General features: G+C 43.7%; 2 protein-coding genes across 8 annotated transcripts in view; both read right to left on the bottom strand.

The window, feature by feature from the left end:
* The window catches only part of rasgrp3 (RAS guanyl releasing protein 3 (calcium and DAG-regulated)), a 46,700-nt gene extending 37,094 nt beyond the window's left edge, over positions 1-9,606 (bottom strand). For both annotated transcript variants that reach the window (XM_031823472.1, XM_031823476.1), the window contains exon 1: positions 9,406-9,606. The gene's annotated coding sequence lies outside the window, so the exon portion shown is untranslated. The remainder of the gene's footprint in view (positions 1-9,405) is intronic.
* A 2,849-nt stretch (positions 9,607-12,455) lies between these two features.
* Positions 12,456-27,859, bottom strand: part of LOC109888965 (latent-transforming growth factor beta-binding protein 1) — a 138,054-nt gene continuing 122,650 nt past the window's right edge. For 4 of the 6 annotated variants that reach the window (XM_031823471.1, XM_031823467.1, XM_031823466.1 and 1 more), the window contains one exon: positions 12,699-13,682. In XM_031823471.1, the coding sequence (XP_031679331.1) occupies positions 13,504-13,682 (179 nt within the window). In that variant the 3' untranslated portion in view covers positions 12,699-13,503. Of the gene's footprint in view, positions 13,683-27,859 lie in introns of all 6 variants that reach the window. The other 2 variants (XM_031823465.1, XM_031823468.1) reach the window with 2 other exon arrangements.

Here is a 27,859-nt window from a genome sequence, read left to right as displayed (position 1 = left end):
ACACACACACACACACAGCAGTGACGTGCACGCCAAAAAAGTATTATATACATTTTTTAAATGTGTTGTTATCCAATGTTTTTCCACAATGATCCTGGTGTTTTTTATGCTCAAAGTCAAAAAATGTGCTAAAACTGCATCAAAACATCAGGAAAGGCAGCAGGGGTGCATGGCTTCCTCCCCATCCACAAGAGTTTGACACTTTCTATGATCGGTTTGATAACCCAGAGGTTCACCTTGAAGGACAGACGAATGGACAACATTTACACTTAAAGCCAGGTCTAAATACATTTTCCTTTTGTAGTTTGGGGGGAGGGGGTGAACATGAGACTAGACAACATGATAACAGCCAAAATCCTCATGAACATGGGAATAGGGTCAATAGACAACATCCCTCTGATGGATTTGATTTATCAAGCTCGAATGTTGTTTTCATGAGTCACTTTTTTAAATGTTATGAACCGCATTTTTCAGTAATTTTGATTGTAACTTTGGATGCTACATTGGTCGCTGAGCGTCATTTTGTCGGGTGCTATGAAATATGCCGCCATATGGCTACATTGGTATTTGCATTTGGGGGAAATTATTTGTAAATTTAGGTTAATGTCACTCTGGTTGTTGGAGCCATCTGTTGTATGGTGAACTGGGGATTCATCAAGGTATATTTGTAAGTAAACCTGTCTTTGATATTAGTCAGTACATACCCAGCCACCGACCTCACCACACGTCACTTACACACGTCACACACACACACACACACACACACACACACACACACACACACACACACACACACACACACACACACACACACACACACACACACACACACACACACACACACACACACACACACACACACACACACACACACACGAGGAGGCTGTTGGGAGGAGCAAAATGAGGACGAGGTCATTGTAATGGCTGGAATTGATAAATGGAATGGTGTCAAACACATGGAAACCACACGTTTGACTCGGTTCCATTTATTCCATTACAATGAGCCGGTCCTCCTATAGCTCCTCCCACCAGCCTCCTCTGGTGTGTGTATTTGTGTGTGTTAGTGACGTGCGGTGAAGCCGGTGGAACACACACACACACACACACACTATAAATAGCCCCAGAGTTTAATGGAAACAAGAGCCCCGGCCCATGGCCGCTCTGCAAAAAACAATCTGTGTTGCCTTGCTGGAGAAAGAGATTCAGAGTTTAATCGTCACATGTACAGGGTTGCAGGTGTGATTGCAGGGTACAGTGCAAATCTTAGGCTTCAAGCTCCAACATGCAGGACTAAGTGAAATAAAATAATGAAAATGGTAAAAATATATATATATATATAAATAGAACTATGTACAACTGTAGCAGTGATGAATAAATACAGTTCAAGTCGGACATTTACATACACCTTAGCCAAATACATTTAAACTCAGTTTCACAATTCTTGACATTTAATCCTAGTAAAAATTCCATGTTTTAGGTCAGTTAGGATCACCACTTTATTTTAAGAATGTGAAATGTCAGAATAATAGTAGAGAGAATGATTTATTTCAGCTTTTATTTCTTTCATCACATTCCCAGTGGGACAGAAGTTGCATACACTCAATTAGTATTTGGTAGCATTGCCTTTAAATTGTTTAACTTGGGTCAAACGTTTTGGGTAGCCTTCCACAAGCTTCTCACAATAAGTTGGGTGAATTTTGGCCCATTCTTCCTGACAGAACTGGTGTAACGGAGTCAGGTTTGTAGGCCTCCTTGCTCGCGCACACTTTTTCAGCTCTGCCCACAAATTGTCTATAGGATTGAGCTCAAGGCTTTGTGATGGCCACTACAATACCGTGACTTTGTTGTCCTTAAGCCATTTTGCCACAACTTTGGAATTATGCTTGGGGTCATTGTCCATTTTGAAGATCCTTTTGCGACCAAGCTTTAACTTCCTGACTGATGTCTTGAGATGTTGCTTCAATATATCCACATAATTCTCCATCCTCATGATGCCATCTATTTTGTGCACCAGTCCCTCCTGCATCAAAGCATCCCCATAACATGATGCTGCCACCCCCGTGCTTCACGATTGGGATGGTGTTCTTTGGCTTGCAAGCCTCCCCTTTTTCCTACAAACATAACGATGGGCATTATGGCCAAACAGTTCTATTTTTGTTTCATCAGACCAGAGGACATTTCCGCAAAATGTACTCTCTTTGTCCCCATGTGCAGTTGCAAACCGTAGCCTGGCTTTTTTATGGTTTTGGAGCAGTGGCTTCTTCCTTGCTGAGCGGCCTTTCAGGTTATGTCGATATAGGACTCATTTTACTCTGGATATAGATACTTTTGTACCCATTTCCTCCAGCATCTTCACAAGGTCCTTTGCTGTTGTTCTGGGATTGATTTGCACTTTTCGCACCAAAGTACGTTCATCTCTATTCTTTTGATTTTCCCATGATGTCAAGCAAAGAGGCACTGAGTTTGAAGGTAAGCCTTGAAATACATCCACAGGTATACCTCCAATTCCAATTGACTCAAATGACGTCAATTAGCCTATCAGAAGCTTCTAAAGCCATGAAATCATGTTCTGGAATTTTCCAAGCTGTTTAAAGGCTCAGTCAACTTAATGTATCTAAACTTCTGACCCACTGGAATTGTGATACAGTGAATTATAAGTGAAATAATCTGTCTGTAAACACTTGTTGGAAAAATTACTTGTGTCATGTACAAAGTAGATGTCCTAACGGACTTGCCAAAACTATAGTTTGTGAACAAGAAATTAGTGGAGTGGTTGAAAAACAAGTTTTAATGACTCTTCGGACTTCAACTGTACATGTCCATTTGGGTGGAGGCAGAGTAAAGACTGTTTAGGGGGTGTGGGCGAATGACCATAAGTGGAGCCTGAACATTGAGTGAAATAAGAACAATAAAATATTGTAATGAAAAAAGTAATAATATACATATTAGCAACTGCAACAGTGACGAATGTCATCGGGGTGGGGGAGAGTAAAAGTCTGTTGGGAGGTGGCAGCAGGAGAAAGAATGTCCACAGGGTGAGCAGCAGGTAAGTGAGAGTTGAGGGGGGTGGGGGGGTGGGGTTCCATAGGGGGAGTAGCAGGGGGAGGGGGGAGCAGGTAGCTGACTAGCGGTGACTATTCAGCAGCCTGATGGTCTGAGGGTAGAAATTATTGGCCAGTCTTTCAGTTTTGCCATGATGCTCCTGTACTGCCTGTGTCTGAGTGATTGAAGCAGGGAGAACAGGGCATGGCTTGGGTGGCTGGGGTCCCTGATGATCTTCTTGGCCTTTCTGCGACACCTGGCAGTGTGCACCCAATGGTGTGTTCGGCTGCACGTATCACCCTCTGAAGAGCCTTGCGACAGTATGGTCTTGATGGTGCTCCTGTAGAACACTGACTGCCCTCAAGTAATGGCCGAAGAGTTGCCGTCATGCCTTCTTCACCACGGTGTCTGTGTGGTTAGACCATTTCAGCTTCTCTGACATGTGTACGCCGAGGAATTTGAAGTTATTGACCGTCTCCACAGGCAGCCCAGTTGATGAGGATGGGGGCGTGTCCAGCCTGGTTTCTCCTGAAATCCACAATCAACTCCTTTGTTTTGCTAACGTTGAGGGAGGGGTACCTGGCAACACGCCGTCAGAGTGCCTACCTCTTCCTTGTAGGCTGTCTCGTCGTGTTGGTGATTTGTATTTATATTTATTATGGATCCCCATTAGTGGCTCCCAAGACAGCAGCTACTTTTCCTGGGGTCCGGCAAAATGAAGGCAGTAAAACCATTTTAAAAACATTACAATACATTTCACAACACATTAAGTGTATACCCTCAGACCCCTACTGTACTGCCACATCTACAACACAAAATCCATGTGTATGTGTGTGTATGTTATCGTGTGTGCATGCATGTGTCTGTGCCTATGTTAGTGTTGCTTCACAGTCCACGCTGTTCCCTAAGGTGAGTTGATGTGGAATAGAGTTCCATGTAGTCATGGCTCTATGTAGTACTGTGCACCTCTCATAGTCTGTTATGGACTTTGGGACTGTGAAGACCTCTGGTGGCATTTCTTGTGGGGTATGTATGGAGATTTAGTACAGACAGACTTCTCCCCATCTTAGCTACTGTTGGTTCATTATGTTTCGACCATGATAGTTTACAATCCAGGGTTACTCCAAGCCTTATTTCCACATGATTCATTACAATATTTAGTTGAGGTTTAGTGAATGATTTGTCCCAAATACAGTGAATTTAGTTTTAGAAATATTTAACTTAACTTATTCCTTGCCATCCACTCTGAAACTAACTGGAGCTCTTTGTTGAGTGTTGCAGTCATTTCAGTCGCTGTAGTAGCTGACGTGTATAGTCCTGAGTCATCCTCATACATAGACACTCTGGCTTTACTCAAAACCAGTGCCATGTTGTGAGTAAAGATTGAAAAAAGTAAGGGGCCTACTACTGTTGTGTCGTCAGCAAACTTGATGGTGGAGTTAGTACTGTATGAGGCCACGCAGTCGTGGGTATACAGGGAATACAGGAGGGGACTGAGGACGCACCCTTGCGGGGCCCCCTTGTTGAGGATCAGTGTCGAGGTGGTAATGTTGCCTACCTTCACGACCTGGGGGCGGCCCGTCAGGAAGTCCAGGACCCAGTTGCATAGGGAGGAGTTCAGGCCTAGGGCTGTGAGCTTTGTAATGAGCTTATAGGGCACTATGGTAATGAAGGCCGAGCTGTAGTTGATGAACAGCATCCTCATATATGCATTTGTCCATTGTAAGGACAATGGCGATTGCGTTGTCCGTGGATCTGTCAGGGCGGCAGGCGAATTGGAGAGCGACGAGTGTGTTGGGGAGGTAGGAGGTGATATGGTCTTTGAGTGGCGCAGCGGTCTAAGGCACTGCATCTCAGGGCAAGAGGCGTCACTGCAGTCCCTGGTTCGAATCCAGGCTGCATTACATCCGGCTGTGATTGGGAGTCCCATAGAACGGAGCACAATTGGCCTAGTGTCGCCTGGGTTTGGCCGGGGTAGGTCGTCATTGTTAATAAGAATTTGTTCTTAACTGACTAGCCTAGTTAGATCAAATAATAATGATGACGGAAGTGCTGCTAGTCTGGAGTCATTCGGTTCAGTTACTTTCCCTTTCTTGGGGATGATAGTGGACATCTTGAAGCAGGTGGGTATAACAACCTGAGTTAGAGAGAGAAATGTCAAAGCACACAACAGCCGGCTGGTCTCCAATGCTCTGAGGGCACGGTTAGAGATGCCGTCTGGGCCAGCAGCCTTGTGAGGGTTAACAAGTTTGAATGACTTACGGCCAGTCCTCAGTGGAGACTGAGACTGAGTGTTTAGCCCACGTTGTCATCAGGGGCTCTCTGCAGCTCACGGTCATTGTGCTCGAATCTTGAGAAAAAGGTGTTTAGCTCGTCTGGTATGGTGACGTAGGTGACCGTGATGTGGCTGGCTTTCATTTTGTAATCCGTGATCGTTAAGAGCCCCTGCCACATACGCCTTGTGTCCGATCTGCCAAATTGCTCCTCCACTTTGTCCCTATACTTGTCGTTCGCCATCTCAAGTCATATTTGTACTGTATAACCAAACAGTACACTAGCCAATCACCTGGCTCTGTTTATAAGCAACATCTCTCTCTTTCAGAGGGAGGGAAAGGGAAAGAGTGAGATAATAATGAGAGAGAGAGATAGAGGGAAGAGAAGAGAGGATTGTGTTTGTGTAAGAGAGAGAGCAGGGGGGGAAGAGAAAAATAAAGGTGGGGAAAGGAGGAGGGTTAGGAGGAGGAGAGAACTCTCCCATGGTAGTGATTTATCTTTCCCTCTCAGTCGCCTGCAGTGCTGGCCATAATTAACATCAGTTGGGAGATGCAGGTGGAGCAGATAGTGGCAGCCGTGATGTGAGCGAGAGAGAGGAAAGGAAGAGAAGGAAGAGAGGAGAACCTGTTAGTAAAGGTTAATTATTGAAAAGTTGTATAAACAGGCTGTCTATCCCAGGCTGCTATCTGACTGGGACCTGACAGTCAAAAGTTTGGACACGCCTACTCATTCAAGGGTTTAATTATTTTTACTATTTTCTACATTGTAGAATAGTGAAGACATCAAAACTATGAAATAACACATATGGAATCATGTAGTAAACAAAAAAAGTGTTAAACAAATAAAAATATATTTGAGATTCTTCAAAGTACAAACCCTTTGCCTTGATGGTAAAACCGATTCAAAATGTACGAATCGCCAGATCATGAATGTTTTTACTCATATTGTTTCATTCAGAAAACACCTTTTTTGTTGTGACTAAATTAATGCGTATTTTAGGCATCTAACTGTGTATGACTGTCAGATAATTGTGTGCACACCGCACAGTGCGGGAGACAGCCTCTCATGCAAATGAGAGGTAGGCCTATCGCTGTTCTAGGCTATTCGTACATCTGCGCGGCAAATTCAGCATTCAGATACTTGTAAAATGACAGTCACAATGTCAAATCATAGGCTTTAATAGTTGAGCGACAACCAATGTAATTTTCTGGGTTTACTGTTACTAGTTGTAACTAGGGTTACTAGGGTGTTTTCATGGATGCCAAGGGAAGCCAGCCTTCCCCAAATATTTGACCAATAAATAAATTAAAATGTTAAATAATTTATCTTTCCTCTCTGTCTTTTCATAATTTTCCATTAATTTGCAAGTGGCTGAATCTCACCGGATAAATCACCCAAGCGAGGGAAACAGCATGCCTGTCTCATATGTGTAGCGCATGTATCTGATGCTGTCTGAACCAAAATGTTGCTGCCATAGCATTTGATTGATTGATGCCAGCAAGCATTTAACCTGCCTTGATAATAATTAGCCAATCAGCTTTGAGCTAAGCACAACTGTGGGTTGTCCCGGTGCAGCAAATCAACCCCCCAAGAGAGGGCAGTTTGGATTTGGCTTCAGACCAATCAAATCACTTCCTTTATAAAACGTAATTTTATGAAAAATGTGTCTGTTTCCGGTCTGCTTGTTTTGATGTCCTGCACAAGCTAGCCACATTGATAGGAATACATTTTTGGGGTATCTTTAAGTTTGTTTTCAGTGTATTAAACTAAGCATATATATAGCGCTGTTGATTTGATTTTTAAATTGTTTAAGTTTAAATGGTGCTGGAATAGCGGCCTTATTGTATATCACGGTGGCGTATGGACGAATGGGTTATAGAGAAACAATGCGATTATCACAACCTAAGTTGTAACATGGCTTTTTTACTGGTTTGGCTTGCTGATTGTTACCATAACCAAATGCTCTGTAGAAAATTGTGTTTGACCGGAGTTCTGTAGGCCTACGCAACTTACATCCAACTGCTGATTGGGGTATTCAATTATTCAGATTTTATGTTGATGTTTCAGGTTCAACATAAATACTGATCAAATCAAAATAAAATGTTATTTGTCACATCCACATGGTTAGCAGATATTAATGCGAGTGTAGCGAAATGCTTGTGCTTCTAGTTCCGACAATGCAGTAACATCTAACAAGTAATCTAACCTAACAATTTCACAACAACTACCTTATACACACATGTGTAAAGGAATGAGTAAGAATATGTACATAAAAATACATGAATGAGCGATGGCTGTACGGCATAGGCAAGATGCAGTAGATGGTATAGAGTACAGAATGTACATATGAGATGAGTAATGTAGTGTAGGTAAACATTATATAAAGTGTCATTGTTTAAAGTGACTAGTGATACATTTATTACATAGATTTTTTCATTATTAAAGTGGCTAGAGATTGAGTCAGTATGTCGACAGCAGCCACTCAATGTTAGTGACGGCTGTTTAACAGTCTGATGGCCTTGAGATAGAAGCTGTTTTTCAGTCTCTGGGTCCCCGCTTTGATGCACGGAGCAGTTGCCATACCAGGCGGTGATACGGCAAACTACCCGCCCTCCAGGACACCTACACCACCCGATGTCACAGGAAGGCCAAAAAGTTCATCAAGGACAACAACCACCCGAGCGTTTGGATAAACGCATAAAGGCTTCAAAATAAACGCATAAAGGCTTCAAAATAAACACATAAAGGCTTCAAAATTCATAAAGGTCATGTTAACTGACTGCTATTATCTCAGAACAAAATGTATAAGATATTTTAAGCCCGTGTTAATTAACCTCAGACCATATTTTCACAGTTTATTCCAAAACCCTATTCTTTCACCATTCATTTCCCCGTAGGGATGGCTGAACGAACCAGAGGTAACTCATTCCCAGGTTTTAGGACTACAAGCTGGTCAGGACAGGAAAAGCGCTCCATAAAATTCCAAACGTCTAAACCATTTGCTTTTGAGACAGGGGTCAAATCAAAAGTTGCATTATATTAATTGGCTAAATGTCATGCTAATTTCGAAAGATAAATATTTACAGTACTAGGACAAAAAAAAAAAATGTATCTGCAAAAATGACAAGTTAATCAGTAGGTGGTGGTGATTTCAGTTAAAAGGTGGGTGAACAAAAAGCATAAATTGCCCCCCAACCTAATCTGATAGTGGGGTGGTAGACGCTCAGCCTTCCCTATGGCTCAGCTCAGGTGCCTACTCACACCACTGACAATGACACACAAACACACACACTAACAGAGTGCCACTCAGCTTAGAGAAGTCATCTCAGACAGATCCAGCTCAGAGAGGCCCAGCTCCTGAGCTCCCATCAGCAGCAGATATTACTTTAAAATGGAAAATTAATGTGTTCCTACAAAACAAGTGCATTGAATTGTAACGAATAGCATCAAATCTTCCCCCTAACTAACTAAATCGCTCGAATTGTTTCAAACTAAAACGTATCGTTCCTGTATCGGAGCCCATGTATCTAGTTGCGTATCGAATCGTTCATGAAAGGAGAGATGCACATACCTACTGTATAAGCATCCTCTATGTTGATTACACAAGGACAGCTTGTGTGCTAGATGCGTGAGCATCATTACTGCAACTAAGTTGCCTCATCCCCCCCCCCCAAAACCCCCAAATGTACTTTTTACTTTTAATAAATGAAATTCCTTTCATAAATCTCAATGCGTGATGACAGGCTGTCAGGGAGCCACTCCTGTGTGATGTCATCTGTCACGCTCCAAACACACACCACGGGAATGCTGACACAGTGCCCAGCTAGATTTACTGTCTTCAGGACAGATGGATAGACACACACACGCACACGCACACACACACATAATAGTACATCACATTCTACTCTCACTCAAACAATCATCCTCCAATAACAGCACAGCGCACTCCTGTCTCATCAACATTCAGGTGAAAAGAGATTTGTCGATGTGCATATGCCCAGTTGTACAGTACGACAGACACAGTGGTGATGTGATAGTCTCCAGTCTCAGTTGAACAGCTGAATTTGCTGATTAGCATATTGCTCTTACCTCTTGTCTCTTCTTCAGTATCGTTTCCTCTCAGTGTTAGTCTCAGTGGGACAGGAGTAGTTGCGTACCGACTCTGGTCATGCTGCGGGGAACTGTCCACTCATGCTTAGACAACACTGTGTGCTGTGCGGGCTCTCTGACCGAGCGAACGGCTCTCACTCCCAGCTGCTCTGGAGAGGCTCAACAAAAACATCACGCCTGAAGAGAGAGGGGAGAGGAGCATGTGACCACAGCAGTCTGTGTGCCTGCCCTCTCTCTCTAGCCTCTGAGCCATCTCTTGCACACTATTTTTGCTCTCTCTCACACACACACACACACACACACACACACACACACACACACACACACACACACACACACACACACACACACACACACACACACACACACACACACACACAATCTCTCCTCTCGCTCTCTTTCTTACAATCAGTGCTCTCTCCTGCTTTCCCTCAGAACTCTCCTCTCTGGAGCTGGTGCAACTATCTCTCCTCTAATGTCATTTGAAGCTATGTGAAGCAGTTCTGGCTGCAAGAGTAGAGTTTTATCAGCCAATAAAACAATTCCTCCATACATGCACATACGCATGCTCACACAAGTATATTTTTCAAACGCACGCACACACGCGCCTGCCAAGCACTCGTCCCTTCATCGCAAATCTGCTTGAAAATCACATGTGGTATGGATTTAAGACAAATCCTGTGTGGAAAAAGACGGTGTGTTCTGTTCGAATAGGAGCTGTATAAATCAAAAGAGATACTGTACTTCTCTCCCTTACCATGCCCTGGTACAGCACCGGAGAGACAGGTGGAGAACAGGTGTACAGTCCGGACAAGGAGCACATTCCTCTGCCCAGGCGATGCGACACCTGCCAGATCTTACAACGCCTGGATAGGTATTTTACTTATCAGGAAACCACATCATATGTTATAGCAATCTGTGACACAGTTGACGACGTGGCACGCAACCATTGGTTGTCTGAGCAGTGGAAGGCAACCAAGACCTGTCTACTGCAGGTGGCTCTCAGAGCTAATGAGCATAACCCTGATACAGAAGAGAGCTGTTTGTGATAGTCTTGCCCTACAGGTCAGTGGCTAACACGGTGCAATTCGACCAAAGAAAAGGGTTCCACTGCAACATATCAAAACCAATAACAAGCATACAAACAGGGCGGCAGGTAGCCTATTGGTTAACAGTTTTGAGCCAGTATCCAGAAAGTCTCTGGTTGTAATCCCTCCGCCGATGAGATCAAAAAAATCTGCCGATGTGCCCTTGAGCAAGGCACTTAACTCTAATTGCTCCTGTAAGTTGCTCTGGATATGAGCATCTGCTCATATGACAACACATTTAAACATGAGAAAATGATTAAACATATTTACGTATGCAAACAGCTGTCTCTTACCTCCTCCTTATGTTAGACTCAGTGTAAGGTTGCTTTCATCAAGACTACAATGCTACTACTTAAATGTAGTATATGTACTACTTGGTACAACTTATCCCTCTGACATGGCTCTTCTCTACACTCGTTCTTTAGCAGACTGCCCAGTGAGACATGATTTAGGGGACTAGAAAGCTGGACTTTTGACCTTGGAGTGACTAGTTAAAGTCAGCCCTGACCATTGGCTGAGCCGATCTAGGTCCTGACACCAGAAAAGATCCCAAACCCACAACAGAAACCAAGCCCTCCAAAACAACGTGGGCTTAGCAACATAGGACGTGATGCCACATAGATAAAGGGCTTGGTGACTGAAAAAAATTAGAATTTGCATGCTATTGGAGAATACATCTGAATAAGCATTAAACACACAATATTCTTAGTGTTATTCTACAGTGGTCAAGGTAGAAGTCAGAATACTCTCACTGTTGCAGTTATACATGTTAAACAGGGTGGGATTCCGATTGTGATCGAGAGGCAAGGAAATGGCCTATCTCTTCCAAATGACTTAAAAGGGGGGAATTATTGGTTGCCACCCGGGTCGCTCTCTTTTGTTCGGTAGAAAGTATGGTCAAACCTGACACTGGAGGTGCTAAGCTGAGTTTAATGCCATTTGAGTCCCTCGTCAAAGGTTTCTGCTGGCCCCTTGTCACTGTGGGAAAAGCCCCATCTGGGTGACACTGGGTAGCTAGCCAGCCAGGAGGAGGGCAACAGTAACACTAAACATGTATTACCTAACTGGCTGTGGTGTCCTTTACTCTGCCATTCAGATGCTATTGGTTAGATCAGATCCATAATCACAAACACACAGGTCCACAATGACCAGATGCAACAACTGAGCTTTTGTCATGTCGCTGTTGGCCTATATTAAGAACAGCAGCAGGAAAATAAAATGATTAGTCAAGTCTTCTACGATGTGTTGACATCAGAGGTGTTGTGGCGCTATCACTGTCTGTGTCAATGGAAAAAATGACAGAGGGGACACTGGAAAATGGGGCAATAGGGAGGGTGGGGGGTGAGAGGCATGTGCTGAGATCAAGATCTGTGAGCAACAAGAATGCAACAGCAGCGAGGTCATTGGTAGTTGAGGCCACTCATGCGTCTCTTCTATTTTGCGCTGATTAGAGAAGGGTCTCGACACCATAATGTCAGGCCAATTCATATTCTATATGATGCAGAAAACAGGGAGGAGCAAACATCACCTCTGACCTAGGTATTTCTCTACTGATCAACCAGTTCATGTTAAGTGAAGTGTGGTCTCACCCTGAGCCTGAGTCTACACAGGCTAATAATAGCACTGGTCTGAGGGTTATATGGAGTGACTAAAATAATGAACATTAACAATATGAATATAATACGAATTTACAATATGCAAAGACTAGTGTTGGAAAGGTATGATAGAACATGTCTTGTTAGTATGTATCCACAGTTAATTAGTAACCACAGTTGTGAAGTCGTAAAGACCACCCATTTCTTTTGTGCACATTGTAGTCGAGCTTATCTAATCGGGCATGTGTCATATGTCACGACTATATGATTCTTCTAGGTACAGCTATTGTGCACAATGTGAATAGGTCTTTGTCACTTCTAATAATAAAGGCCATCACATACCAGCCAGTATAAATATCACCATTTGTGATTTATTACCAGGGGTTTAATATACATAGTAATATGAATATTCATACAAGAGCTATTTTTCATGTACAAATTACAAATACATAAACTGGTTTCTCAACTCTTCTGTTTAAATGTACAAAATTTCTCCCACGGCTGTCCCATAGCAGCTTTGCAACCTGGCAAGACTTTTACACATTGCAGTAAAATGCTGAAAAATATTTCATTAAAGTATGAAGAAAAATTAAGCAAAACTTCATTTAATTTTTGTTCAAAGAAATAAAACAATATCTCAAAAAAATAAATGAAAGAGTAGGGAATATGACTGCTCCACAGGGCAGGCAAGAGAATAAAACCAAAAAACAAATCCCAAAATAAAACCAAAAAATGAAAACCTGCTATTGTCCAATGTCCCAGACACAGAAGTAGTTTTGTGTTTGCATTTATAATTAATACAAAAAATGCCTAGAAAAAAAGCTTATTCCAAAGAATTTACATGAACAACATTCTATTACAGTAATGTGCATACTGTATGTTTGTGTGAAGCCACAGAGCAAAGATCAGATGGCTGTCCATCCATGGCCAGGCAAGCAGTCCTCCGCAGTCACAAGGAGGAGGAAGAGAAGGGCTGGAAAGAAGAGGGAGAATGGGGAAAACGAAAGGATGGCTGGCCTCTTCACTCAATTAAATATCCACACACAAGGCATTTTGGACTGGGTAGAAAATAAAACGTTATCCCCCAGTAGGAGTTCATAGGGTTTGTCGTTACATTAGGAGAGCGAATGCTCCTCTAGCGCGCATAAACTCCTTTTAATATAAAAAATAAAACAGACAAAAACCAGACAAAACAAACATACATTTTATACAATGCTGTGTTTCTCCTCTGCACACAGGCACCACATAGTAGGTTAAATTGGATCTTTATCTCAAGTAAATTATTTTTGTTGTTTTCTTTAGTGTGTTTTTATACAGTGCAGAGTATATGGGCTTGGATTAAATAAGTGTATTTTGTTTAGTGTTTTGTGTTTCCCTCTAGTGGCTGTGGGGGCTCACTCCCTCTCTGTGGCCACTGCTGCCTCCCGCTGTTCCCTGGCCACGCAGTAGTTAGGCCGCTCAGAGGGGGTGTATCCCGGCAGGCACACACACTTGTAGGATCCTTGCGTGTTGATACATTTGGAGTTCTTGCAGAGGGACATCCGTTTGTTGAGCTCAGAACACTCATTCACATCTGTGTAAAAGAGAGGAGGGGAATCATGTTAGCAGTCTACATACACTACCATGAGAAACAGAGGCCTCACAAGTCCTCAACTGGCAGCTTCATTAAATAGTCCCCTGCAAAACACCAGTCTCAACGTCAACAGTGAAGAGGCGACTCCGGGATGCTGGCCTTCTAGGCAGAGTTCCTCTGTCCAGAGCCTGTGTTCATTTGCCATTCTTAATCTTTTCTTTTTATTGGTCAGTCTGAGATATTACTTTTTCTTTGCAACTCTGCCTAGAAGGCCAGCATCCCGGAATCACGTCTTCGAATGTTGATGTTGAGACTGGTGTTTTGCGTGTACTATTTAATGAAGCTGCCAGTTGAGGACTTGTGAGGCGTCTGTTTTTCAAACCAGACACTAATGTACTTGTCCTCTTGCTCAGTTGTGCACCGGGGCCTTCCACTCCTCTTTCTATTCTGGTTAGAGCCAGTTTGCGCTGTTCTGTGAAGGGAGTAGTACACAGAGTTGTACGAGATATTCAGTTTCTTGACAATTTCTCACATGGAATAGCCTTCTTTTCTCAGAACAAGAATAGACTGACGAGTTTCAGAAGTAAGTAGTTTGTTTCTGGCGATTTTGAGCCTGTAATCGAACCCACAAATGCTGATGATCCAGATACTCAACTAGTCTAAAGAAGGCCAGTTGTATTGCTTCTTTAATCAGGACAACAGTTTTCAACTGTGCTAACACAATTGCAAAAGGGTTTTCTAATGATCAATTAGCCTTTTAAAATTATAAACTTGGATTAGCTAACAATGTGCCATTGGAACACAGGAGTGATGGTTGCTGATAATGTGCCTCTGTACGCCTATGTACAGTGCCTTGCGAAAGTATTCGGCCCCCTTGAACTTTGCGACCTTTTGCCACATTTCAGGCTTCAAACATAAAGATATAAAACTGTATTTTTTTGTGAAGAATCAACAACAAGTGAGACACAATCATGAAGTGGAACGACATTTATTGGATATTTCAAACTTTTTGAACAAATCAAAAATGGAAAAATTGGGCGTGCAAAATTATTCAGCCCCCTTAAATTAATACTTTGTAGCGCCACCTTTTGTTGCGATTACAGCTGTAAGTCGCTTGGGGTATGTCTCTATCAGTTTTGCACATCGAGAGACTGACATTTTTTCCCATTCCTCCTTGCAAAACAGCTCGAGCTCAGTGAGGTTGGATGGAGAGCATTTGTGAACAGCAGTTTTCAGTTCTTTCCACAGATTCTCGATTGGATTCAGGTCTGGACTTTGACTTGTCCATTCTAACACCTGGATATGTTTATTTTTGAACCATTCCATTGTAGATTTTGCTTTATGTTTTGGATCATTGTCTTGTTGGAAGACAAATCTCCGTCCCAGTCTCAGGTCTTTTGCAGACTCCATCAGGTTTTCTTCCAGAATGGTCCTGTATTTGGCTCCATCCATCTTCCCATCAATTTTAACCATCTTCCCTGTCCCTGCTGAAGAAAAGCAGGCCCAAACCATGATGCTGCCACCACCATGTTTGACAGTGTGGATGGTGTGTTCAGGGTGATGGGCTGTGTTGCTTTTACGCCAAACATAACGTTTTGCATTGTTGCCAAAAAGTTCAATTTTGGTTTCATCTGACCAGAGCACCTTCTTCCACATGTTTGGTGTGTCTCCCAGGTGGCTTGTGGCAAACTTTAAACGACACTTTTTATGGATATCTTTAAGAAATGGCTTTCTTCTTGCCACTCTTCCATAAAGGCCAGATTTGTGCAATATACGACTGATTGTTGTCCTATGGACAAAGTCTCCCACCTCAGCTGTAGATCTCTGCAGTTCATCCAGAGTGATCATGGGCCTCTTGGCTGCATCTCTGATCAGTCTTCTCCTTGTATGAGCTGAAAGTTTAGAGGGACGGCCAGGTCTTGGTAGATTTGCAGTGGTCTGATACTCCTTCCATTTCAATATTATCACTTGCACAGTGCTCCTTGGGATGTTTAAAGCTTGGGAAATATTTTAGTATCCAAATCCGGCTTTAAACTTCTTCACAACAGTATCTCGGACCTGCCTGGTGTGTTCCTTGTTCTTCATGATGCTCTCTGCGCTTTTAACGGACCTCTGAGACTATCACAGTGCAGGTGCATTTATACGGAGACTTGATTACACACAGGTGGATTGTATTTATCATCATTAGTCATTTAGGTCAACATTGGATCATTCAGAGATCCTCACTGAACTTCTGGAGAGAGTTTGCTGCACTGAAAGTAAAGGGGCTGAATAATTTTGCACGCCCAATTTTTCAGTTTTTGATTTGTTAAAGAAGTTTGAAATATCCAATAAATGTTGTTCCACTTCATGATTGTGTCCCACTTGTTGTTGATTCTTCACAAAAAAATACAGTTTTATATCTTTATGTTTGAAGCCTGAAATGTGGCAAAAGGTCGCAAAGTTCAAGGGGGCCGAATACTTTCGCAAGGCACTGTAGATATTCCATAAAAATCCGCCGTTTCCAGCTACAATACTCATTTACAATATTAACTGTAAGTGCTGTTATTGTGAAGTGGAAATGTCTAGGAGCAACAATGGCTCAGCTGCAAAATGGTAGGCCACACAAGCTCACAGAACGGGACCGCTGAGTGCTGAAACGCGTAAAAATAATCTGTAACACACACTACCGAGTTGCAAATTGCCTCTGGAAGACATGAACTATGTGTCGGGAGCTTCATGCAATGGGTTTCCATGACCGAGCAGCCGCACACAAGTCTATGATCACCAAGCGTTGGCTGGAGTGGTGTAAAGCTCACTGCCATTGGACTCTGGAGCAATGGAAACTCGTTCCCCCGAGTGATGAATCACGCTTCACCATCTGGCAAACCGACGGATGCCAGGAAAACGCTACCTGCCCGAATGCATAGTGCCAACCGTAAAGTTTGGTGGAGGAGGAATAATGGTGTGGGGCGGTTTTTCATGGTTCGGGCTAGGCCCCTTAGTTCCAGTGAAGGGAAATTTTAACACCACAGCATACAATGACATTCTTGACGATTCTGGGCTTCCAACTTTGTGGCAACAGTTTGGAGAAGGCCCTTTCCTGTTTCAGCATGACAATGCCCCTGTGCACAAAGCAAGGTCCATACAGAAATGGTTTGTCGAGATCGGTGTGGAAGAACTTGACTGGCCTGCACAGAGCCATGACCTCAACCACATCGAACACCTTTGGGATGAACTGGAACGTTGACTGTGAGCCTGACCTAATCACCTAACATCAGTGCCCAACCTCAATAATACTCTTGTGGCTGAATGGAAACAAGTCCCCGCAACAATGATCCAACATCTAGTGGAAAGCCTTCCCAGAAGAGGAGAGGCTGTTATAGCAGCAAAGGGGGGACCAACTCCATGTTAATGCCCATGATTTTGAAATTAGATGTTCGACGAGCAGGTGTCCACATACTATTGGTCATGTAGTGTACAATAATCTTTACGGTCCCCTCAATTGAGTAGTGCATTTAAAGCACAGAATCAACCACAAAGACCAGGGAGGTTTTAAAAAAAAGAGGCATCTATTGATAAATGTGTAAAAAATAGAAATAAAGCAGACATTGAATATCCCTTTGAGCATGGTGAAGTTATTAATTAGGCTTTGGATGGTGTATCAATACACCCAGTCACTACAAAGATACAGGCGTCTTTTCTAACTCAGCTGCCGGAGAGGAAGGAAACTGCTCAGGGATTTCAATATGAGGCCAATGGTGATTTAAAACAGTTTCATAGATTAATGGTTGTGATATGAGAAAACTGTTGTAGTTACTCAACAATACTAAGCTAAATGACTGAGTGAAAAGAAGGAAGCCTGTACAGAATAACAAATATTCCAAAACATGCATCCTGTTTGCAACAAGGCACTTAAGTAATACTGCAATACTGTGTCATATCATGGGTATGCTTGTCAATGTGTGAATACTTACGTAAATTAGATATTTCTGTATTTAATTTTCAATAAATTTGCAAACATTTCTAAAAACATATTTTCACTTTGTCATTATTGGTTATTGTGTGTAGATGGGTGAGAATTGTATTTATTTAATAACCTTTGAATTGAGGCTGTAACACAACAAAATGTGGAATAAATCAAGGGGTATGAATATTTTCTGAAGGCACTGTACACACTAAGAAGCAGATACTGTAAATGCAATAAGGTAAATTATTCCATCCTCTATACATAAAGACCAAACATATGACCACAGCATCTGATTACATTTTTTTTAAATCCCTCTTGAATATACTACAACCAGATACTATAGCAATACAATTATATCTTCATGGTCTATTGGAGGGATTGGCAACTGGTTCAAGGGGACCACAGTGTTCTCTCTTTTCTCTGTGTGCATGTCCAGAGTGATACATTTCGGAAGAAAGAATATCAAACAAGCACTCAAGTTAAAGGGTTGGCAGAATTCCTAGAAACACTGCGAGGCCTGGTAGTTTAGTTTGGTCTCCTAGAGCAACTGTGCCGTGTTGTTATGGTACATTTGAGTGTAATGTGTATAAAGAGCCCTTTGGGGCTTGTGAGCTAAGTGGCTGGGCTCACCTCGGGGCAGTACTCAGGGCTTAGGGAAAGCGTGGACCACTGGGTGTGTAGTCTGAAGTGGCTACAGTGTGCTGTGTGTGCGTATGTCCAACCGTCATGGTTAGCAAGAAAATACAGTGGCACCATGTCAAATTAAGTTTAAGTGCTGTGGTTGCAGGTTCACCTCATCTGAAGCCTCTTCTTTTAGGGTGATGCTATAGGCCACCAAGAGCTAACTGTCAGTATCTGAAGAATAAATGTGTGATGTTAAATAAGGTCTCTGATGCTAACAGACCTTGGTCTTGGTGATCTGAACATTGACTGGTTGTCATCGAGTTGTCCTCTCAAAAGAAACCTTTAACTATGATTATCACTCAACCAATTAGAATGTATACCAATAGTAATGGATCTCTGACATCAACTTGTATTGATCATATCAGTTGAAGGCGGAAGTTTACATACACCATTTAAACTCAAGTTTTTCACAATTCCTGACATTTAATCCTAGTAAAAAATCCCTGTCTTAGTCTGCCTGTCAGTTAGGATCACCACTTTATTTGAATTATGTGAAATATCAGAATAATAGTAGAGAGAATGATTTATTTCAGCTTTTATTTCTTTCATCACATTCCCAGTGGGTCAGAAGTTTACATACACTCAATTAGTACTTGGTAGCATTGCCTTAAAAATGTTTAACTTAGCCTCCTGGGTGGCACAGTGTTCTAGGGCACTGCATCGCAGTGCTAGCTGTGCCACCAGGCTCTGTCGCAGCCGGCCGCGACCGGGAGGTCCATGGGGCGACGCACAATTGGCCTAGCGTCGTCCGGGTTAGGGAGGGTTTTACCCAACTTAACTTGGGTAAAACGTTTCGGGTAGCCTTCCACAAGCTTCCTACAATAAGTTGGGTGAATTTTGGCCCATTCCTCCTGACAGAGCTGGTGTAACCGTGTCAGGTTTGTAGGCCTCCTTGCTCACACACGCTTTTTCAGTTCTGCCCACAAATTGTCTATAGGATTGAGGTCAGGGCTTTGTGATGGCCACTCCAATACCTTGACTTTGTTGTCCTTAAGCTATTTTGCCACACGTTTGAAAGTATGCTTGGGGTCATTGTCCATTTGGAAGACCCATTTGTGACATTCTGACTGATGTCTTGAGATGTTGCTTCAATATATCCACATAATTTTCCATCCTCATGATGCCATCTATTTTGTGAAGTGCACCAGTCCCTCCTCCCACAGCAAAGCACCCCCACAACATGATGCTGCCACCCCCGTGTTTCACGGTTGGGATGGTGTTCTTCTGCTTTCAAGCCTCCCCCTTTTACCTACAAACATAAATATGGTCATTATGGACAAACAGTTCTATTTTTGTTTCATCAGACCAGAGGACATTTCTCCAGAAAGTACAATCTTTGTCCCCATGTGCAGTTGCAAACTGTAGTCTGGCTTTTTATGGTGGTTTTGGAGCAGTGGCTTCTTCCTTGCTGAGCGGCCTTTCAGCTTATGTCGATATAGGACTCGTTTTACTGTGGATATAGATACTTTAGTACGTTCATCTCTAGGAGACAGAATGCGTCTCCTTCCTGAGCGGTATGACAGCTGCGTGGTCCCATGGTGTTTATACTTGCGTACTATTGTTGTACTGATGAATGTGGTACCTTCAAGCATTTGGAAACTGCTCCCAAGGATAAACCAGACTTGTGGAGGTCTACAATATTTTTCTACAAAGGTCTTGGCTGATTTCTTTTGATTTTCACCTGATGTCAAGCAAAGAGACACAGAGTTTGAAGGTCGGCCTTGAAATACATCCACAGGTACACCTCCAATTGACTCAAATTATGTCTATTAGCCTATCAGAAGCTTCTAAAGCCATGACATCATGTTCTGGAATTTTCCAAGCTGTTTAAAGGCTCAGTCAACTTAGTGTATGTAAACTTCTGACCCACTGGAATTGTGAAACAGTGAATTATAAGTGAAGTTATCTGTCTGTAAACAATTGTTGGAAAAATGACTTGTGTCATGCACAAAGTAGGTGTCCTAACCGACTTGCCAAAACAATAGATTGTTAACAAGAAATTTGTGGACTGGTTGAAAAACAAGTTTTAATGACTCCAACCTAAGTGTATGTAAACTTCCGACTGCAACTGTATATTACGATACACTTCTAAGCTGTGGGAGGATCACCTCCTACAATTTTGGGACGATTTTCTTCATTTTAGATTCAAAAGCAGCGCAGTGTCATTCCACATTGTATTATCCACTTCATATTCTGCTATGTTTGATATTTATGTTTATTTCCCAGTTTTTCTTGTGTTTGGAATAGAACAGATACTATTGCATCAAATCAAAATCAAATCAAATGTATTTGTCACACACATGGTTAGCAGATGTTAATGCGAGTGTAGCGAAATGTTTGTGCTTCTAGTTCCGACAATGCAGTAATAACCAACGAGTAATCTAACCTAACAATTCCAAAACTACTGCCTTATACACACAAGTGTAAGGGATAAAGAATATGTACATAAAGATATATGAATGAGTGATGGTACAGAACATCATAGGCAAGATGCAGTAGATGGTAATGTAGGGTAATGTAGAGTATGTAAACAAAGTGGCATAGTTTAAAGTGGCTAGTGATACATGTATTATATAAAGATGCAATAGATGATATAGGTTACAGTATATACATATGAGATGAGTAATGTAGGGTATGTAAATATTATATGAAGTAGCATTGTTTAAAGTGGCTAGTGATATATTTTCCATCAATTTCCATCAATTCCCATTATTAAAGTGGCTGGAGTTGAGTCAGTGTGTTGCCACTCAATGTTAGTGGTGGCTGTTTAACAGTCTGATGGCCTTGAGATAGAAGCTGTTTTTCAGTCTCTCAGTCCCTGCTTTGATGCACCTGTACTGACCTCGCCTTCTGGATGATAGCGGGGTGAACAGGCAGTGGCTCGGGTGGTTGTTGTCCTTGATGATCTTTATGGCCTTCCTGTGACATCGGGTGGTGTAGGTGTCCTGGAGGGCAGGTAGTTTGCCCCCGATGATGCGTTTTGCAGACCTCACTGCCCTCTGGAGAGCCTTACGGTTGTGGGCGGAGCAGTTGGCGTACCAGGTGGTGATACAGCCCAACATGATGCTCTCGATTGTGCATCTGTAGAAGTTTGTGAGTGCTTTTGGTGACAAGCCGAATATCTTCAGCCTCCTGAGGTTGAAGAGGTGCTGCTGCGCCTTCTTCACGACGCTGTCTGTGTGGGTGGACCAATTCAGTTTGTCCGTGATGTGTGCGCCGAGGAACTTAAAACTTACTACCCTCTCCACTACTGTCCCATCGATGTGGATAGGGGGGTGCTCCCTCTGCTGTTTCCTGAAGTCCACAATCATCTCCTTTGTTTTGTTGACGTTGAGTGTGAGGTTATTTTCCTGACACCACACTCCGAGGGCCCTCACCTCCTCCCTGTAGGCCATATCGTCGTTGTTGGTAATCAAGCCTACCACTGTAGTGTCTTCTGCAAACTTGATGATTGAGTTGGAGGCGTGCATGGCCACGCAGTCATGGGTGAACAGGGAGTACAGGAGAGGGCTCAGAACGCACCCTTGTGGGGCCCTAGTGTTGAGGATCAGCGGGGTGGAGATGTTGTTACCTACCCTCACTATCTGGGGGCGGCCCGTCAGGAAGTCCAGTACCCAGTTTCACAGGGCGGGGTCGAGACCCAGGATCTCAAGCTTAATGACGAGTTTGGAGGGTACTATGGTGTTAAATGCTGAGCTGTAGTCGATGAACAGCATTCTCACATAGGTATTCCTCTTGTCCAGATTGGTTAGGGCAGTGTGCAGTGTGGTTGAGATTGCATCGTCTGTGGACCTATTTGTGCGGTAAGCAAATTGGAGTGGGTCTAGGGTGTCAGGTAGGGTGGAGGTGATATGGTCCTTGTCTAGTCTCTCAAAGCACTTCATGATGATGGAAGTGAGTGCTACGGGGCGGTAGTCGTTTAGCTCAGTTACCTTAGCTTTCTTGGGAACAGGGACAATGGTGGCCCTCTTGAAGCATGTTTACGGAATATGTCCGTAAACACACCAGCCAGCTGGTCTGCGCATGCTCTGAGGGCGCGGCTGGGGATGCCGTCTGGGCCTGCAGCCTTGCGAGGGTTAACACGTTTAAATGTTTTCCTCACGTCGGCTGCAGTGAAGGTTTTGGTAGCGGGCCGTGTCAGTGGCACTGTATTGTCCTCAAAGCGGGCAAAAAAGTTATTTAGTCTGCCTGGGAGCAAGACATCCTGGTCCGTGACGGGGCTGGTTTTCGTTTTTGTGATCCGTGATTGACTGTAGACCCTGCCACATACCTCTTGTGTCTGAGCCATTGAATTGTGACTCTACTTTGTCTCTAACTGACGCTTAGCTTGTTTGATTGCCTTGCGGAGGGAATAGCTACACTGTTTGTATTCGGTCATGTTTCCGGTCACCTTTCCCTGGTTAAAATCAATGGTTCGTGCTATCAGTTTCACACGAATGCTGCCATCAATCCACGGTTTCTGGTTTGGGAATGTTTTAATCGTTGCTATGGGAACGACATCATCAATACACTTTCTAATGAACTCGCTCACGGAATCAGCATATTCGTCAATGTTGTTGTTGGATGCAATGCGGAACATATCCCAATCCACGTGATCTTTTATCCCATGATGAAGTCGTTGGTTGATTAAGTCTGCTGTCTGATCAAAAAATTAATGGAGTCATGTTTTGTAGTAACTTTTGTATTTCGTCGATTGCACGATCACTCTAGCAGCGAGTAGATATGGTTGTCCTTGTTCAATAGAGCCTCTTGGACCAGTCTCAACAATGTTCTTGTCTGCCATGACATTGCAGGATATGTAGGTTGACTCATTTTCCCTGGCTTTGTAAAGACCACAGCCTGACGGACCCTCGAAGGCAGGATTTTCAAAGCAGGGCGGTACTAGTTTCTACCGGTTCACGGGGAGCTATGTTACCATGCACTGTCTATCAGAGATGGCTAGCTAAATAATTATAATGGCTGCTTGTGATGATTCCTCTTTCCAGGGCTGGAGAACAAAACACGCTTTGATGTTCTTTTACATACAAACATGACAAACAGGTCAATTGTTTTGCTATCGGTAGCTAGCTAGCAATATAGCTCTCACGAGGTAGTGTTCAGTACAGTATAATTACATGATCGATTCGACCATAACGGGGCTTGCTAGTACCACTACAAGTTGAGCTAGCTAGCTATACCCAAAATGTACTGTATCCGAATGTTATAGGTAACTAGCTAGCTATCCGTTTAAATAAAAATGAATTACATGATTTCAGATTACAATCTTCCATAGCCCTTACAGAAAGCGTGCCGTGACTATGGAAATGATATATTTTGAATCGGGGGAGGATGGACAAAAATCTAAAATGTTATGTTATTTTTTTCTTTCAATCTTGAATAGCTCTTACACAAAAGCGTGTTATGACTATGAAAATTATTTATTCAGAATCAGGGGAGGATGGCAATATCAACTTTTTTCTTCTTTTTTTAAACATTGTATTATCTTCGATAGCTCTTACACAAAGTGTGCCATGACTATGAAAATTATATCTTCTGAATTGGGGGAGGACGGAAAAAAATCTACACAGAGCGCACTGTCATGACTCGCTTGTGAGGATCCAACGGATCAGGTTACAGTGGATTTAGCTCTACAGTGCTCTCTGTCCCGCAGAGGGGGAGAGGGATGGATGTGGAGGTTTTATGACACCTCATACATCGTAAATCATAGACTGCAGGTGATTTCCTTTGTGGCCTAGTTTGGGTGATCGGAATGTCTGTGTGCCTTATGAAAAGTTTACCAGCCCAAGAACTTTAACATCAAACAATGGACACCGGCACAATATATTTCATCCTCCGAATGTTAGGGATGATGAGGGATGGAATATGGAAAATGTATGTCTATTTTGTGATGTCATAAAAATGATCAGAAAGACTGTATAACAAGATAACTAACTCTGAAAGTGTACACTTCCTAGTTATCAGGTTTGCATATAAATGTTGTATACAATAAATTATTAAGTATAAGAATACTTTTGAAAAGACAGAAATGTGATTTTAGCCTTCTAAATGCAATAATGGCTCTTCATATAAATACACCTGGGCCCAGTCAGTAACCACGCCCATGGGAGCACAGGCATTGTGTAAACAGGATGGAATGCCCTCCAAGGCCAGAGTGCTTAAAAGGACTCGCAGATAATTTAAATAAAGACCAGACAGGGTGGAGCAGTGGCTACACGGCTGAAAAGGGTGAGACCAGAAAATGTGAACAGTTTGCAATGTTCTGTGAAGGGAGAAGTACACAGCTTTGTACGAGATCTTCAGTTTCCGGGCAATTTCCCCCGATTCAGAATATAGCATCTTATTTTTTTTTATTTTACCCATTTTTCTCCCCAATTTCATGGTATCCAATTGTTTTAGTAGCTACTATCTTGTCTCATCGCTACAATGTGTCAGAGGAAACACCGTGCACCTGGCAACCTTGGTTAGCGCGCACTGTGCCCGGCCCGCCACAGGAGTCGCTGGTGCGCGATGAGACAAGGACATCCCTACCGGCCAAGCCCTCCCTAACCCGGACGACGCTAGGCCAATTGTGCATCGCCCCACGGACCTCCCGGTTGGTTACGACAGAGCCTGTGCGCGAACCCAGAGTCTCTGATGGCACAGCTGGCGCGGCAGTACAGCGCCCTTAACCACTGCACCACCCGGAAGGTCTAGAATATAGCATTTTCATAGTCATAGCACACTTTGTGTAGGAGCTATTGAAGATTGAAAGCTTTAAAAAAATGTTTTTATGATTATGCACTTGTTGTTCAGGCTCTGGTGTACTTCCGGCGCCGACAGAGATGGCCGCCTCGCTTCGCGTTCCTAGGAAACTATGCAGTTTTTTAACGTGTTTTTTTACGTGTTATTTCTTACATTAGTACCCCAGGTCATCTTAGGTTTCATTACATACAGTCGAGAAGAACTACTGAATATAAGAGCAGCGTCAACTCACCATCAGTACGACCAAGAATATGACTTTCGCGAAGCGGATTCTGTGTTCTGCCTTTCACCCAGGACAATGGAATGGATCCCAGCCGGCGACCCAAAAAAACGACTTCGTAAAAGAGGGAAACGTAGCGGTCTTCTGGTCAGACTCCGGAGACGGGCTCATCGTGCACCACTCCCCAGTATACTTCTCGCCAATGTCCAGTCTCTTGACAACAAGGTTGATGAAATCCGAGCAAGGGTAGCATTCCAGAGGGACATCAGAGACTGTAACGTTCTTTGCTTCACGGAAACATGGCTCACTGGAGAGACGCTATCGGAGTCGGTGCAGCCAGCTGGTTTCTCCACGCATCGCGCTGACAGAAACAAACATCTTTCTGGTAAGAAGAGGGGCGGGGGCGTATGCCTTATGGCTAACGAGACGTGGTGTGGTCACAAAAGCATACAGGAACTCAAGTCCTTCTGTTCACCTGATTTAGATTTCCTCACAATCAAATGTTGACCGCATTATCTACCAAGGGAATTCTCTTCGATTATAATCACAGCCGTATATATTCCCCCCCAAGCAGACACATCGATGGCTCTGAACGAACTTTATTTGACTCTTTGCAAACTGGAATCCATACATCCTGAGGCTGCATTCATTGTAGCTGGGGATTTTAACAAGGCTAATCTGAAAACAAGACTCCCTAAATTGTATCAGCATATCGATTGCGCAACCAGGGCTGGCAAAACCTTGGATCACTGCTATTCTAACTTCCGCGACGCATATAAGGCCCTGCCCCGCCCTCCTTTCGGAAAAGCTGACCACGACTCCATTTTGTTGATCCCTGCCTACAGACAGAAACTAAAACAAGAAGCTCCCACGCTGAGGTCTGTTCAACGCTGGTCCGACCAATCTGATTCCACACTCCAAGACTGCTTCCATCACGTGGACTGGGATATGTTTCGTATTGCGTCAGACAACAACATTGACGAATACGCTGATTCGGTGTGCGAGTTCATTAGAACGTGCGTTGAAGATGTCATTCCCATAGCAACGATTAAAACATTCCCAAACCAGAAACCGTGGATTGATGGCAGCATTCGCGTGAAACTGAAAGCGCGAACCACTGCTTTTAATCAGGGCAAGGTGACGGAAATATGACCGAATACAAACAGTGTAGCTATTCCCTCCGCAAGGCAATCAAACAAGCTAAGCGTCAGTATAGAGACAAAGTAGAATCTCAATTCAACGGCTCAGACACAAGAGGTATGTGGCAGGGTCTACAGTCAATCACGGATTACAAAAAGAAAACCAGCCCCGTCACGGACCCGGATGTCTTGCTCCCAGGCAGACTAAATAACTTTTTTGCCCGCTTTGAGGACAATACAGTGCCACTGACACGGCCTGCAACCAAAACATGCGGCCTCTCCTTCACTGCAGCCGAGGTGAGTAAAACATTTAAACGTGTTAACCCTCGCAAGGCTGCAGGCCCAGACGGCATCCCCAGCCGCGCCCTCAGAGCATGCGCAGACCAGCTGGCTGGTGTGTTTATGGACATATTCAATCAATCCCTATCCCAGTCTGCTGTTCCCACATGCTTCAAGAGGGCCACCATTGTTCCTGTTCCCAAGAAAGCTAAGGTAACTGAGCTAAACGACTACCGCCCCGTAGCACTCACTTCCGTCATCATGAAGTGCTTTGAGAGACTAGTCAAGGACCATATCACCTCCACCCTACCTGACACCTTAGACCCATTCCAATTGGGCAACTGTGTACTGGACTTCCTGACGGGCCGCCCCCAGGTGGTGAGGGTGGTGAGGGTAGGCAACAACATCTCCACCCCGCTGATCCTCAACACTGGGGCCCCACAAGGGTGCGTTCTGAGCCCTCTCCTGTACTCCCTGTTCACCCACGACTGCGTGGCCACGCACGACTCCAACTCAATCATCAAGTTTGCGGACGACACAACAGTGGTAGGCTTGATTACCAACAACGACGAGACGGCCTACAGGGAGGAGGTGAGGGTCCTCGGAGTTTGGTGTCAGGAAAATAACCTCACACTCAACGTCAACAAAACTAAGGAGATGATTGTGGACTTCAGGAAACAGCAGAGGGAGCACCCCCCTATCCACATCGATGGAACAGTAGTGGAGAGGGTAGCAAGTTTTAAGTTCCTCGGCATACACATCACAGACAAACTGAATTGGTCCACCCACACGGACAGCATCGTGAAGAAGGCGCAGCAGCGCCTCTTCAACCTCAGGAGGCTGAAGAAATTCGGATTGTCACCAAAAGCACTCACAAACTTCTACAGATGCACAATCGAGAGCATCCTGGCAGGCTGTATCACCGCCTGGTACGGCAACTGCTCCGCCCACAACCGTAAGGCTCTCCAGAGGGTAGTGAGGTCTGCACAACGCATCACCGGGGGCAAACTACCTGCCCTCCAGGACACCTACACCACCCGATGTTACAGGAAGGCCATAAAGATCATCAAGGACAACAACCACCCGAGCCACTGCCTGTTCACCCCGCTATCATCCAGAAGGCGAGGTCAGTACAGGTGCATCAAAGCTGGGACCGAGAGACTGA

This window comes from Oncorhynchus kisutch, linkage group LG4 (assembly GCF_002021735.2).
Source record: "Oncorhynchus kisutch isolate 150728-3 linkage group LG4, Okis_V2, whole genome shotgun sequence".
Taxonomy (NCBI): Eukaryota; Metazoa; Chordata; class Actinopteri; order Salmoniformes; family Salmonidae; genus Oncorhynchus; species Oncorhynchus kisutch.
Note: the sequence above shows the minus strand (reverse complement) of the source record. Positions and strands in the feature narration are given on the sequence as shown.